This window comes from Lineus longissimus, chromosome 15 (assembly GCF_910592395.1).
Source record: "Lineus longissimus chromosome 15, tnLinLong1.2, whole genome shotgun sequence".
NCBI classification, from domain to species: Eukaryota; Metazoa; Nemertea; class Pilidiophora; order Heteronemertea; family Lineidae; genus Lineus; species Lineus longissimus.
Window position 1 is genome coordinate 7,217,737 of NC_088322.1, and position 16,425 is coordinate 7,234,161.

The 16,425-nt window shown below is 44.3% G+C and overlaps 1 protein-coding gene across 2 annotated transcripts; it reads right to left on the bottom strand.

Annotated features, from left to right (window-relative positions):
* Positions 1 to 1,638: 1,638 nt before the first annotated feature.
* Positions 1,639 to 11,218, bottom strand: LOC135499830 (uncharacterized). 2 transcript variants are annotated; one of them, XM_064790795.1, is made up of 13 exons: positions 11,178 to 11,218; positions 10,325 to 10,496; positions 9,600 to 9,794; positions 7,970 to 9,088; positions 7,552 to 7,630; positions 6,835 to 7,031; positions 6,267 to 6,330; positions 5,685 to 5,974; positions 5,334 to 5,379; positions 4,686 to 4,906; positions 4,414 to 4,468; positions 3,778 to 4,096; positions 1,639 to 3,292 (listed from the first exon to the last, which is right to left on the bottom strand). In XM_064790795.1, the coding sequence occupies exons 2-13, from the start codon at positions 10,466 to 10,468 to the stop codon at positions 2,800 to 2,802; spliced, it is 3,222 nt and encodes a 1,073-aa protein (XP_064646865.1). In that variant the 5' UTR covers positions 10,469 to 10,496; positions 11,178 to 11,218; the 3' UTR covers positions 1,639 to 2,799. The 2 variants fall into 2 exon arrangements, with proteins under 2 accessions (XP_064646865.1, XP_064646866.1); XM_064790796.1 differs by having other exon boundaries at positions 11,111 to 11,199.
* Between the last annotated feature and the right edge of the window lie 5,207 nt (positions 11,219 to 16,425).

Genomic DNA, 16,425 nt, shown 5'->3' on the forward strand with positions numbered 1-16,425 from the left:
CTACTGGAGGGGCAGAAGTTGTCTGAATGGACAGGTTTGGCCGGTTTTCAAGAGCACGGTGAGATAGAACGTAAGGCAGAAGAGTCCAGATGGTGTCGAGAGAACTGAACTTGGTATGACCTACTGGAGAGGAATGAGTTGTTTGAATGGACAGGTTGGGCCAGTCTTCAAGAGCACGGTGAGATAGAACGTAAGGCAGAAGAGTCCAGATGGTGTCGAGAGAACTGAACTTGGTATGACCTACTGGAGGGGAATGAGTTGTTTGAATGGACAGGTTGGGCCGGTCTTCAAGAACACAGTGTGGAACTTAAGGCAGAAAAGTGCAGATGTTGTCAAGAGAACTGAACTTGGTATGACCTACTGGAGGGGAATGAGTTGTTTGAATGGACAGGTTGGGCCAGTCTTCAAGAGCACAGTGACATGGAACTAAAGGCAGAAGTGTCCAGATATTGTTGAGAGAACTGAACTTGGTATGACCTACTTGAGGGGCATAAGTTGTCTGAATGGACAGGTTTGGCCAGTCTTCAAGAGCACAGTGAGATGGAACTTCAGGCAGAAGAGTCCAGATGTTGTCGAGAGAACTGAACTTGGTATGTCCTACTGGAGGGGCATAAATTGTCTGAATGGACAGGTTTGGCCGGTTTTCAAGAGAACAGTGAGATGGAACTTCAGGCAGAAGAGTCCAGATGGTGTAGAGAGAACTGAACTTGGTATGACCTACTGGAGGGGAATGAGTTGTTTGAATGGACAGGTTGGGCCAGTCTTCAAGAGCACGGCGAGATAGAACGTAAGGCAGAAGAGTCCAGATGGTGTCGAGAGAACTGAACTTGGTATGACCTACTGGAGGGGAATGAGTTGTTTGAATGGACAGGTTGGGCCAGTCTTCAAGAGCACAGTGTGGAACTTAAGGCAGAAAAGTGCAGATGTTGTCAAGAGAACTGAACTTGGTATGACCTACTGGAGGGGAATGAGTTGTTTGAATGGACAGGTTGGGCCAGTCTTCAAGAGCACAGTGACATGGAACTAAAGGCAGAAGTGTCCAGATGTTGTTGAGAGAACTGAACTTGGTATGACCTACTGGAGGGGCATAAGTTGTCTGAATGGACAGGTTTGGCCAGTCTTCAAGAGCACAGAGAGATGGAACTTCAGGCAGAAGAGTCCAGATGTTGTCGAGAGAACTGAACTTGGTATGACCTACTTGTTTGAATGGACAGGCTGGGCCAGTCTCCAAGAGCACAGTGAGATGGTACTTCTACCAAAATGCAGAAGAGTCCAGCATGTTGACGAGAGAACTGTACCTGAGATGACCAACTTGAGGCACAAGAGTGATCTCGATGGCTCAGTCTTATAGAGTACAGTGAGATGGAACTTCTACCAAAAGGCAGAAGATTCCAGATGTTGTCGAGAGAACTGTACTTGATACAACCTACTTTAGGCACAAGAGTGGTGTCGATAGCCAGGGTGGGCTGGTCTTATAGAGTACAGTGAGAAGGAACCTTCACCAAAGTTGGCCTGTCTTTTAGAGGACAGTGAGATAGAATCTCTACCAAAGGCAGAGGAGTCCTGACATTGTCCCAGGGCCCTGACAGATGCACTTTTCAGGCATCCTGTTTGATATTACACCAACATTGCCAACTGCTGATTTCTCACAAATTTTCATTTCAAAATGCACATTTGAAAATATTGCCACTTGATAAGATATAATTTGCGCTATACAGGGTGGCTAAGAATTATTTTCCCTTGCACAATAGAATGTATAATCAGAGTCTTTCTATACTTTCTTGTATAGAAAGACTCTGGTATAATGAATCTTACAATCACTTCATTTTAGAATCGGCTTTAAAATGGGATTGCCTTGAGACAATTGTATCTATGCGTATTCAGGCGCACTGCGCTCACATTGAGGGTGCGCTTATCTCCCGAATATTAACATAACATGTGCATAACAATACGCAAAAAGAATCAAAGATTACATAATGAACTAATAGTGTTGTTAATCGCTCTAAATACACGTATGCGGTTATATTCTTTAACATACAGGATGTCCTCGTGAATACCGGTATCGGGTGCCATTTTGAAGAGGCCTCTTGGGGTGCCATATATTGCATGTATTATAATTGGCTATTTATACTACATGAACAGTCTTATTTAAATGTTATCGTATGCATAGGTCGTCGCAGTCATTGGCTAAAGATCTGTAAGCCACATCTGCGGGTATTTCTAATGTTTTGTTAGTCAATGTTCCAGGGCAGTATGGGAAGCAGCGCTTTGCAGATTGTGCATGACCAGTCGCAATAAAGGCGGGACCAGGGCCTACTTAGTCCTACTGGCACCCTTTTGCGGACCTCCGAAATGTATGGTCCTACTTTTATAGTACAGAAAGGATAGGCTACCGGTATTCACGAGGACATCCCGTCTATTTAAAGGTACATGCGCCTAAGAACAGCAAATTTTACCAGGTAAAAGTATAGTGAAGGCAAGCAGTTTTCATTTATAAGCGCATGCACCTGAATACGCATTACGGTACAGTCATCCAGTGATCTTTGATCTCACTGACTTTAAGGGCATTTTCGAAACCGTGAACCTGACCTTTATCCACAAGAATTTCAAAATCCTCAAACCTGTGCATAAGGGGATATACATGTAGAAAAGTTGTATTGCAAGGTGCCAACTGAGTAAAGATGATTCATTGATATGAAAATTTGATTATGTCTCTAGTAAGGAATACGTGTTCCATGCCAAAAACTGGTCTTTCTGCCCATACTGATGTGATGAGTCTCACCGATCTTTTATTTCTCATCAGAAGTGGGTAAGAATATGAGCTTTAAACAGTTTCCCATCTGTGAAGACTTTCCCGCATTCCTTGCACTGAGCTTCCACGTTTTTCTTCACATGCCCGTTTTCTGTCACTTTGTCCTTCTGCTGCCTCAAATCGTCACTATCTCTTTTCCTGTTCTTACCCCCACTGCTGCTGTCCCTTTTCCCATCCTTGCCCCCACTGCTTCTGTCTCTTTTCCCATCCTTACCCCCACTGCTGCTGTCCCTTCTCCAATCCTTATCCCCACTGCTTCTGTCTCTTTTTCCATCCTTACCCCCACTGCTGCTGTCTCTTTTTCCATCCTTACCCCCACTGCTATACTCTTTCCTTGCATCCTTCCCACTGCTGCTCTTCTTAACAAAATGCTTGGCATTTGTAGAAGCCTTTCCTTTTTTACTCGACCCCATCCCGCTGTCATCCTTTCTGTCTCTCTCCCAGCATTCCTCCCTTGTCTCCTTTTTCATCTCCTTGTGGCTGCAAAAAATTGAATGTTATATATTTTAACATCAAGAAAACAACATGAAGATGCATGTAGATTAGAATACCAGTGAGTCTGTGATAAACCGTTCACCTCGAACTCTGGTTTCTGCTCCAGAAGGCTTCATATCCATAGACTCTGCGCCTGTGACCTGGCAACGCACCACGCACAAAATGAACATTTGTTTTGCTTATTGGACATTCCCACCGGTTGAACCAGGGCCAAGGATACGGAGGGACAATGAAAACAACGCAACAAGTCAGCAAGTTCACAGGGGAACAGCGTATCAATAGATAACCCAAGTGTCATCAGGGAGTCTTGCCTCCACTGGTTCTCCTTCAGAAACAATACAGAATAGTGTCGTTACCAAGCTGTGACGTCATGAAAAGTGTTGAATCATCGAAGATGTCGGCTGCTACATGTGGCACAAAAGTAATAATGTTGAGTCTTGCTGCATTCCCGACATGATTTTCTAACTCACCGTTCCTTAACCATCCTCTTGTCCGTGTCATCGCTATCGTCATCACTGTCAACTTTTCGCTTCCTCTCCTTTTTCCTCTCCTTCCCATCCGTTGACTCTGACGCAACCTTCCCGGCTTTTCGATCTTCATTCTTGCAAAACGTCTCGAAATCGTCGCCATGGAACTCCCCGTTATAAATGTACTTGAGTAGGTGAGTGTGTTCGGGAGTGTCTTGGATGTCCTGGTGTTTTTTGCCCAAGTGCGTCATGAGGACGTTAGGCGAATGATAGACCAGGCTTATAAGGCAATATTTGCAGCGGTACATCTTCTTGCCGTTCTCTGAAAGATGTTGAGAAAGTGGAATCAGTTGTGAACAAATCATTACGGTTTTTAGTCGTGACCTCTACAAACCACAGTTTCAAAATAACTGTCTTAATTCTTTCACTGCCGAAATTGAAAGTTAACTCGCCATATGCCTCAAATCCCAGTGCTTTTGACAGTAGATGAATCGCTTTGCTTAATCAACCAGTTGACCACCTGCTGAAATAACGTGTGGGTAGGGTGGATCCAACACACACAGAATGACAGACTGATAATATTATTGGCAGTCAAGTTAGTTACCCCACACTTAAGGGCCCAGACAAGAATCTACTTACTTCCTATTTCTATAACCGGCTTTGCCTGAATCGGTTTCTTTATTGGGGCTGCCAGCTGGAAAAAACAAGACGAAAGCGATAAATTTGTTGGCTTATACCATAAATATAAATTGCTTTGCTGTGTAAAATCAGGGCAGAATATATATGCAATTGGAAATTTTCAAATTCAATTACAGAGTTCAAATTTTTAACGAATGGCGTAGGCCTTTAAAGCTGAAATGTCACTCATGGTGTCGAAAGCACAAAACCACCAAATTCTGTGAAACACTCACCAGAGGTGTCCTTTCCTCTCTCTTGATATTCACTCTCGTACACAACAGTCCCATCTCGAGATTCGGATTATCGTACAGGTCCTTCTTCACCAGGGCCATCGTGGCCTTATTCTGGACGATGTTTTTGTGCTTGGCCTGGATGTGGCTCATGAGGCTGTTTGCTTGCTTATACTTGATTTGGATTGGGCAGAACTGGCATTGGAACTCGTAGACACCATCGCCTGAAAGAAAAGATAGTATTAAAGGGGGACTTTAGGCAGGAGCAGAGGGGCTAATTTGGACATCTTCAAGGTGACTAATATACACAGTAAGGGCCCTGGGTCTTGTCAGATTCAGCACTAAATATATTCCTCGTACAAGCATGAATCAATTCGACATACTGTGAGATGTGAGAGACCCCTATTGGCAACTTCGTGTAACTGTATCTTACCTGCCTAGCCGCTGCCTTTATTGTCCCTTTAAGACCTACATGTACCTTTTTACCGGGGCTTTTAACAATCTTTATATTAATACCAGAATACACTACAAGTATCAACCAATTGCGTGGTCGTAATGCCAATGGCAGAGGCGTGAATGGTAAAGCTAGTTAGAAATGGATAAGCGACTCATGTCAATGATGGTCCTGCAAGGGTTATTAAGGAGACATACCGTTTCTTATGAGTGTCTCCCTCTTAGCGCCCGGTAATAGGTTGACCTGAAACGAAGCAATCTCACGGGTCTTTTACAGTGAACAAAACATTTGAATAATTCCCGTGGTATTTTGTCCCAGTCATCAGGGGCAATCAGGTCAACAGTAAAGTTTTTATGAAGAGGAACTTCTTAAGGGATATTTATATCAATTCCGAAACTTGAAACAACATTGGAAACTTCGAACCAGAAGGGCTATTGTGTTATGCAATGAAACTTTTCACTTCAACCACGAAATGTTGATGTACAGATGCCGACACTGACTCAAATATATACAATGTACTTGATAGAAACAATTACAGCATAATGTACCGATTCTGATGATTCTCCCTTCTCCTTCTTTTTATGTTTTGATTTAGATCCGGTTGACCTTGCCCCGCTTGTTGACACAGGAGAAGGAGCTGACATGACAGCATCCGGTACCGGCGGAGTCTGGACGGCTTGGCTCTGCGGTACATCAAACAGCATGTCGGATATCTGTCGCTTAAGGTAGGGTGTTAACTCTTTGTGCATCTTGTGCAGATGTGTCATAAGCGTGTTGAGAGAATGGTAGGGAACCGTATATTTGCAGAATTTGCAGGTGTACTGCTTATCACCTTGGTCTGAAAATAAATGGAGATTTTTGTTTTAAATGGATATTTTTTGTGTTTAAATGCTCAAGATTTTATCAATCTTTGGCCTGGTGATGAAACATCTTTAACTAGATAAACCGTTACAGCTTTATAGATTATGGTCCGGTGGTATGTTTTTCATGGTCAGGTGGTAAATGTAAATGTTTGATTTTGGCCTGGTGGCACACTGGACCAAGAGGGCAGTGGAGAACACTGGATATGAATGTGTTGCGCATGCCACAACGGGTTTTAATGCAGTCATTTCAAAAAGGCTTGTACGAACCATTTAACTGTGTAAAGTCACTTGTTTTAAGGTCCTCAATCCTTACTTGCTCCTTTTTAACATTCTAAAAAATAGAACAACAATAAAACGGTGAAAACAATTCCTACATATCCCTACATAGTTATACGGTGCTTTTTCAACACTCACAATTGGAAAAAATAGGTCTTTGCAGAAGCAGAAATCGTAAAGGGGGACTATAGGCAGGAGCTGAGTGAGGGGCCCATCTTCAGGTGACTAATATACACAGTAAGAGCCCAGGGTCATGTCAGATTCAGCACTAAATATATTCCTTGCACAGGCTTGAATCATTTCGACATACAGAGAGATTCGAGAGACCCCTATTGGCGACTTCATCTTGCCTGCCTAGCTGCTGCCTATATAGTCCCTTTAAAAAAGTCCAACAAACAATTTTAATTTCTGCGACCTGTGAATGAAATCGCAATGCGGTGGTCATCCCAGCGCAGGTCACAGAGACCTGCAAGTCAATATAAAACAAAACGTATCGATTACATTTTACCCACAGACGAGAAACCCTGTTGCCAGTACTACTCCTTGCTTTGACACATACCTGGCGATCGGCTGCCTGACCGCGGCCATTTTTGTTGTTCAATGGGAAAAGTATGGCGAGTAACTTGTCTCTCTTCTCTTTGTATTCAGAGTTTATTTCGATATGTTTGGTGTCGACGTGAGACATGAAATTGTTGGCAGTCCGGTAGGGGAGATTCAGCACGCAGAATGGGCAGTTATAGGTCTTGCTGCCGTCAACTGAATAAGATACAATATATCACTACGTTAGCCTCATAGCATAATTGCCTGAGTCATATTTCATATATCAACAGTTCTGTTAAGTTGTGCTTTGCCATAACTCCAGCCTTGTACATACGGGCCGCTATCCTCTTGCAAACAGGGCCTACAACACGGCTTCTCCACACGCATGTATTGAGGGAGTCACTATGTATCGTATAAAATGCCCCAATATTGTCAGGATGTCAGGCCATTTGATTAAAGCTCAACTCCCCTAGGAATATCACATGTCATCGCCGCAGGACGAGCACTTAAACTTTGCAGTCTCTGCCAGGCACGTAATCATTTACTCCTGGGTAGAGAGAAACAAGTAGGGTGCCTTGCTCAAGGGCATAAAGACAGAACAGTGGTGATCCTTCCGCGAGTCGTACCCAAGACCTCCTGAATATGAGCTCAATACTTTAACCACTGTGCGACAGTTATCCCCTCACGAGGTCAGCCTAGGCACAACCTGTAGACTGCACCATTATAAGAAACGTACCGTTTGCTGTGACGATTTCCTCCTCCACAATTTCTACCGTGGCCATGTCCTTCCTAATTTTCTTGGTCAGAGGCTGATGCTGAAAAGATAAATTTGCAAAAAATCTCAACGTCACAAGTGGATTTTGAAATTCGAAAAAATCTTAAGGAAACATGCCATTTTTTCCCTGGCATCTCTTATCCAGGAAGAGGGCTAGATTACATTTTTTTGTTCAATAACAGTAGACCCTCCCTACAAAAACAGTCTTCGGACTGACAAGTACTGCCCTTAACAGAGAGGTGTTTGGATTAGAGAGGTCAAATTGAATGGAAACAACCAATTTAGGACTAAAATAGATAGTGTCCTAAGTAGAGAGGGTGTCCTTATTAGAAAGGAGTCTGCCAAGGGAGGTTCTAGTGTATTTTTGTATATCATTTACCTTCTTTCCCCTATTGACTCTCTTAATCCTACATGTAGTTCGCTTAGTGCTGCTAAGTTCATTTCCCCACCAGGCGTCGTCTTCTGATTCGTCGTCAGAACTACCGGTACTATCTTCGCTTGTTTGAGGGCGCTCTTGCTTGATAAGCCTATCACTCCTGATTGGTTTCATCACAGCCACAGGGTCCAGCACAGGCACAGAATCATTTTTCAGATCTGGACAACCAAGATCGCTATCTTCACTGCTCGAGTTCGTAGCTTGGAAATCAGAATCTTGGAAATAATCTTCCACTTTGAGGTCGCGTTTTGTATTATCTTCGATTTCCTCGATCTCGGAATCAGACTCGGGCAACGTCAGATCACTCATGCGAACATCTGCGTCATTGTCGTCCGACAGGTCATTGAAACCCCCCTCCTCTCTATTGACTAGATATCTCGGTTTCTCAACAGCTTTGTCTTTCCGAAGTCTCTCTTCCTGAACAACTTCAGCATCAGATGTACACTCCTTTTGCCCAGGCTTTGACCCCCTCCCTCCCACACTTCTCTCATCCCCCACACCCTTGCCTGCTCTCCTGGTCTCCTCAACGGATTCACTCATACCCCCAGGAACCTTTGCACTGTTTGCGACCTCCCTACGACTCCTCAAAGACTTTTGTCGGCTGTCTGCTTGACTAGATCCCATGTTATCTCCAGAATCACTATTGTTTGCCAATTGGGTTCTCTCCGCATCTTTCTTTTTTTTCAAATAAGCTTCACCCAACGCTTTTTGTAGTTTCTCCACAGAAGGTTTTATGTCCTTCACTGTAGTCTCCTGGGGCACCAAGAGTGTCCTATCAGAACTATTCTCAAATTGCGGCAAACATTCTAGCTTAACACCAATCTCCTGCGTTTTCAAAGATGGAAAGTCCTCCACCAGCATGTAATGGGTGCCATTAATTTCACTAACCATACCGGCCTGAAGTTGGGCCACAGCTTCAGGCATGGTCTCTGTTTTAATCATAATGTCTCCGGATTCATTTTTAATTGCTGGTATATAAGAGACATCAGCACCACTGGCACTAAGACTAATCCCTACTCCATCACAGATGCCTATTCCGTTCACAGTTGACACACTGCTGGTCTGAAAGACAAATGATTTGATTCAGACATTCAACAGACGGCAAAATAAGTCTCACGCCAACTGCATGCAGACGAGAATACAATCTTAATGTACCTAAAATTCACACTCACCAATGCTGTGCTCTGATTTTGCTGTTAACATATTCCAATTAAAGAGTGAGTAAATTAGAGCTGCATTGCTCTTCATCACTGTAATCACAGTGAGCATCAAAAAACGACCAAGAAACTTCTGAGCGGAGTTCAGGTCAGACTACCATGGGCCTATTTATGTTTTGGTGGCCCTTCTGGCCAAAGAGCCACGAGAGCATTGGCACCCGTCCGTTGCAAATTCCTATTTCAAACTCTCAGTCCCAGCAAAGATATTGTTACTTAAGACAAAAATGCAAGCCTATGTATACGGGTGAGATGACTTCTTCACAAAATTTCAAACTCTGTCTAAAATTGTGTGCCACTTTTCCAAGAAGTGCACCCCCAGGCTCGGGCAACCATTTGCCCCTGCTACCACTACCTACCTCTGGCAAAATCACTGTTGGTTTCTGATCCACAGGTTCCGGCTTGACCATTGTCATGGACTCGACATCTGCTACACCTGAACAGCCTGGCTGGTCGTCCTGGTCACACCCCATTGGTCTGCCATTCGCAGTCTCAAGCAAATTGTTCAGTTCGGCTTCGAGCTTCGACCACACGTCACCGCCGCTACCAAGGATCTGGGAAAAAGAAGTAACGTGCAAGAAGTGAATAAAGTTAAAGTGGTTGTTCATTTAGTACGTACTGGGGTCAACAATTTTCCGATTTTTAGCACCACCTATATAGAGCATGCATGTACATGTATGTATGTGCTAAAGCCAAGTTATACCCACTCCTTACTGGGTGTATTGTTGGCCGATACTAGTGAAATGCTGTTGAGACAGCTCCTCAGTTGAGGACGCACGAGACATAGACACTGGAGCTGCCAACCCTATGTGAAGGCTATCAAGAACTATTCCAAAACTCAAAAGAGTTCACTTTCTTCAGTTTTTTTGTTATCAAAATGTTATTGTTAGATCTTTTCAGTATTTTTAACATTGACCTTCAATTAATCAATACCCCAAATGGATCGTTGAAGAAAAATTTTGCCACATGAAATTCTGACAAATGTGGAAAAATTTCAGGACCTAACACTGAAAGAGTGAAAGAACTTGGGTTGGCAGCCCTGAAGAGGACAGATGCTTTCAAATCTTTTCTTTTAATCCCCTACCTCTTGTTTTGCAACTCGGACTGTTTCTGGGTTGGGCTTGCCTGTCTCGACCTTGCTGTTCGCATCCTCCTCTATCATGGCGGTCATCGACACAATTTCCGTCCATATCTTCGACACTTCTTCTTCTTTCGTTTTTACGGACATTTCCGTTCCACCAACTTTACCGACTCATCTGAAATAATTGCTCAAATCTTATTGCAGTGCCAGCGTGATACATTCAAAACAGTTGAGGAAGAACACTGAAATGAAAAAAATGGGTAACAAGTTGTGAACTTACTAGGACTAGGAGTAGGATAGCCAAGAATGAAAGATATAGATAGGCTAGGCCTAATTAAATAGACCTTTTCAGGGGTAGTGAAAGTATAGTAGTCCTTCGAGAGTGAAGGGGGATAGGCCTTGTCAACTCGCTCCTCATGATGATATGATGTTGATGTCTTTGAATATGATGATAAAAATAACAAAATGAATTGCAATGACCATCATCCTGTGCATTTGCACGTCCATGCAGTGGCCATGACGCACATTGATATTCGTCCCAAAATTTTGATCACATAAAATGCTCAATGCTCAAAGTGCATTGATATTCGTCACAAAATTTTGATCACATAAAATGCTCAATGCTCAAAGTGCATTGATATTCGTCCCCAAATTTTGATCACATTATGCTCAATGCTCAAAGCGCATTGATTTTCGTCCCAAAATTTTGATCACATAAAATGCTCAATGCAGACATATTTCAACGCTAATTCAAAAATCACTGGCAGTGATTTTCTAAATATTACATACTTATTCCGTTCTGTACATTACAAAAGTTGGATCAAGGGTGATAAGTGAGTTATTGGTAATTATTTACCCTAAATGATAACAGAATTACCGATGGTAGTTTTTGGGTAGTCGCAGGTAAATTCTCTTGCCAGATTCCTCTAGTACCGGAAAAACAACAACTTGTCGCCGCAAACGTGTCTCTGTACCGGGGGCGCGTTTATATTGTGATTGGCAGGTGCGACTTGATTCCAGAAATGGAAAATTTCGCGCCAAGTATTTCAGGCTTAGTTGGAGGTGAGCACTACTTGATTAAAGCACTACTTGAAAGAATCAACCCAGAGAAAGCCAGTGGACCAGATCAACTGCCCAACCGAGTGTTAAAAGAAGTAGCAACCGAGATTGCACCAATGCTGACAACGATCTTTCGCACTTCCGCCAAGACAGGAGTCCTCCCAGATGACTGGAAAAAGGCCCATGTCACACCTGTGTTTAAGAAAGGGGACCGTCATGCAGCGTCGAATTACAGACCAGTCTCACTCACATGCGTGTGTAGTAAGCTTATGGAACATGTTATCAGCAGACACATAAGGGAACACCTAGACACCCACAATGTGCTGTCACCGGTACAGCACGGGTTCAGGAGATCACATTCATGTGAAACGCAGCTTTTGGCCACAACACACGACCTTTTAGGCTTTAAGGACAAAAAGACTCAAGTCGACATAGCGGTGCTGGACTTCAGTAAGGCCTTTGACACTGTCCCCCACAAGCACTTGTTGAAGAAACTCAGCCACTATGGAGTAGACGGCACAATCCTTAAATGGATTGAGGAGTTCCTTATGGGTAGAACGCAGAAGGTAGTGGTAGAGGGAGAGAAATCCGACATAGCAACGGTGGATTCTGGGGTTCCCCAAGGGTCAGTTTTGGGACCTTTACTCTTTTTGCTACATATAAACGATCTACCAGATGTGGTACTATCAATAATTCGACTCCTCGCGGACGATTGTCTCCTATACAGGCCAATCAGGACTATAGAAGACCAACACGCTATGCAGCATGACCTGGCTGAACTAGAGAAGTGGGCCACCAAGTGGGGGATGTCGTTTAATGCTAGTAAATGCTACATCATCCGAACAAACCCTTCCAAGCGCTCCAGTCTACAATACCTATACGAACTGAATGGTCATGTTCTGCAAGAAGTCGGCTCCTCCCCATACCTAGCTAGGCCTCACCCTCTCGAGCTCTCTTACATGGGACGACCACATCAGTAAAACCTGTGCAAAAGCCAGCAGCACCCTTGGGTTTGTCAAAAGGACACTTAAATTCGCACCAAAAGAACTTAAGGCAATTGCATACCAGACACTAGTAAGATCACGACTGGAATACGGCAGCATCATATGGGACCCGCACAAGGCAAAACTCATAAAAGATCTAGAAAGAATCCAGCGACGAGCAGCCAGGTTTGTATGCAGTGACTACAGCAGGCACAGCAGTGTAAATGATATGATCACAAATCTTGGCTGGGATACCCTCGAAAAGCGCAGGAGAGAAAATCGAATTAAAATGCTGCATAAAATCGTAAACGACGAAACTGGTCTTAACAAGGAAGACTACATAACACCAGGACCCCAAAGAACTAGAGCAAAAAACGCTAACCAACTTTTTGTGATCCGTACCGCAACGGAAGACTTCAAAAACTCCTTTTTTCCACGAACCGTGGTTGACTGGAACAAAGTGAGCCAAGCCGAGATCGATACCACCTGTATCTCGGCTAGCCAGCGCCACCAGTAATATCTACCTACCCCTGTGCCATCAATACGCGAAACGCGGTCAGGCACAGTACCATTCAAGAAGATTCAAGAAGAAGATTCAAGGTGGTAGTGGTATTGGTTGTGGTGGGGGGGGGGGGGGGGGGGTGCAGGGGAACTGGCTCACAATTTGACTTACTTCCATTCAGTTTAATCATTGATTCCATAACGAGGCCGTATTTAACTTTTTGATCCGGGAGAGGGGGGAGCAGTAGGTCCTCTGCCTCTGGCTGGGGTGGGGGACAGAACACTACGGATATGAGCCCATCTGTATCAAAACACATCATATTTCGGAGACTTCTGGGGGGAGAGGGGCGGGGCTCTGTATAGAAGAAATTATAGAGAATAGAGCCAACCTCGCGTTTACGATACTGTGTCAACTCGGCCAAGCGTCATTTTCACTTTCCATGCAGATTGTCATCTCTGCCTTCGAGAATATAAGGCACTTGACTATTATGTCTGCTTTGGAGAATACAATATAGGGCCTACTTGAATACTTTACTTTCGGCTGTCTATGGTCCCTTCCGGATATTCATGGTAGAGTTTATGCCTTGCCTCCAGGAATAACTACACAAAGAAAGATTCTATTCAATAAAATTGACTAATAGGCTGTGTTGCAATCTGTTTGCACTGGTACTCACGATGAAGGCCTGAGTTCACACAGCCCCACATTGTCAATTTCATTGTGGACCATTCAAGAATTACCGCCGTAAAATGGCATGGTTTATACAGGGTGTACCAGAAAAAAAGCATCTTGCTATCATTCGACAAAAACACTGTGGGCCGATTTCACAAATGGTGTTTAAGACTTAGACGCGTGTAACTTCGTATATCAATCAATCAATCATTTTAGATTTAGGGTGCCTATATCCACTGCCAGTGATCAGAGACACCGTAGCTCCAATTCGGTACGGTACATTTCACAACATTTTCGTGCTCTTGAAGGCAGGGACACTATCGATGGCGCGAAGTTTTTGTGGTAAGTTGTTCCACACTCGTGGTGCAGCACACTGAAAGGCCCCTTTCTCTCAGCAACAACTCCCCTGATGAACGCAGAGATCTGGATGACACACACCTAGTGAGGAGCTCCACAAGGTATCCTGGCGCAAGACCATGCAAACATTTGAAAGTCAGTAGGAGGATTTTAAATTCTATCCGTCTCGCGACTGGCAACCGGTGAAGTTCACGCAGAATGCACGGTGGAAGTGCATTTAAAGTGAAGTCACACGCGTCTAAGTCTACTTTGATGAAATCGGCCCTGGAAGTTTATGTGGTTTGTACGACGGAATTTTTCGGCCGTTCCTGTATATGAATATTCGGTGCAGTATCTGCGGATATTGGTCTGAGCTGATTGGTGAAATTAACACACTGAAGTGTGATTCACAACTTTTGTGGCATGCGATATAAAATGACGACACGGCACTTTGTCATGAAGTTGTCAATTTCTCTCTGGTCGAGTCTTCGTGGCCATTCTAGGCCTATAAAAATGAGGTCGATGGCCATTTCCATCTCAGTTTGTCCGTCAAATATGGATCAGCAAGAACCCCTACGAAAACGGCGAAGGAGCTACTCGGTTCGTGAGAAAATTGCTTATCTGCGGGATCTAGAGGCAGCTCTCCTCAATGGCACAGTCGACAGCATGAGCGAGTTTGCGCATCACTACAAGATCCCAGTGTCGACCCTGAAGAAGTGGGACCTTCAAGACCTGGAGCGAAAGGCAGGTGAAGGTCGCGGCGACGACAGAACCTCTAAAGAGCGACAAGTTGGTCTTTGGCCCGAGGTAGAGGACGACTTGTATCAATAGTTACAGCAGCAACGGGAGATGAGGCTACCAGTCGCAGTCCAAGACATTCAAGAACGAGCCCTGACCATTTTTGAAGACTGGTGGAATGCGTTTCCACACGAGCTGAGACAAGACGTTATCCAGGCCAGACCGACACTCCACCAATTCAACGCATCCGCTGGCTGGGTAGAGGGATTCATGACAAGAAAGAAGATAGCCCTCCGAAAGGCGAATAAAAACACCACCACTCTCCCAGCTGATGCCGCCCATCAGGTCCAGGTATTTCGCGACAATGTGATGCAAACTATCCAGCATTTGGAGATTGCCATGAGGTTGCTGCTAAACATGGACCAGACGTTCGCACTATTTGAGTATCGACCAATGTATACTGTCAATGACAAGGGAGCGAAGTCAGTGGATGTACGTACATCGAGATCAAACACAAAACTGGGCTGCACCGTTAGTCTAACCATCAGTGCGACGGGATGGAAGGCACCGGCACACGTCACCTTTCCAAGAAGAGGGTTCGTACGACAGCTCGATCACCTGCAGGAGGATGACGCCTTGCCAGCAAATATCATTGTGACGTCCTCTGCTACCGGTTGGATGAGATGGGAGACAGCCCGTCATTGGTCAGACCAAGTATTGGAGCCATACGTCACCCCAGAGAACGATGAGCGATTCCTTCTAATAGTAGATAGATATCGTGTGCACCGCACAGAGGAATTCGGCCAGCGAATTACGGAACTGGGAGGGATACTCGATTTTATTCCAGCCGGCTGCACATCCTTGGCCCAACCCCTCGATCTGACTGTTATGAAGTCGTTCAAAAGCAACATGAAAAAGAAGTGGAAGGCCTGGAAACAAGAAAACACGGACGATGCAGGACGCTGTGAACGCATTGGGTTACGTAACGTGGTCAACATCATCAGTCAAGCCTGGGAATCTGTACCTGTACAAGTGGTAGAAAACGGATTTGAAACGGCTTTCAGAGCAGCAGCGGTAGACGCAGGACCAATTCAAGAGCTGGACGATGAGGAGGACGAACCAGGACTCGAATTCTTAAACATCCAGGGGGATGAAATAGAAATAGAATAAATAGTATTTTACTTGGTGGTAAAAAATCTGGGATGATCTTTTGAACTACCCTGTATAACGCTCTTTCATTTCAACGAAATCAGTCTGTAGGCCTATCGCTCATCAAACCGATCAGTTTCAAAATGATCACAGTCGGTGACTCGGATCACTGCTCTCAGTTGTACCATTCGGACAATCGGTTAAACAACTTCATTATTCCCCACCTTTCAGAGAACCAGCCAGTCGTATTGAAAGGCCTTCAACTTGGCCAGTGCATACGTAATGAATTGGTATTTAATGAAGGGACCATAGACAGCCGAAAGTAAAGTATTGTACAAGTAGGTCCAGTACAGTATTGTACAGTATTGTTCGAGAATGTTGTACATTGTATACTGTATACATGTTGTAGTGGCAAGCTCCCTGTCAATAGTGCTGGTAAAGACCCTTCACTGTACAGGTGGCATGATTGCCTCGCTCTCTACATACATTACGAATATCATAGTGGAAATACAGAGGGAGCACCAGAGTCGTCAAAATAAGTTATTTGAAAGACTCTGGCAGCACTCCCTCGGGCGACAGAACGAGGCTGGTCCACTTCGTCAGGAGTGCAGCCACCCAAAGTCTGGTCATCAAATTTCAATATCATGTTACTCTCAAATTCTTCTCTA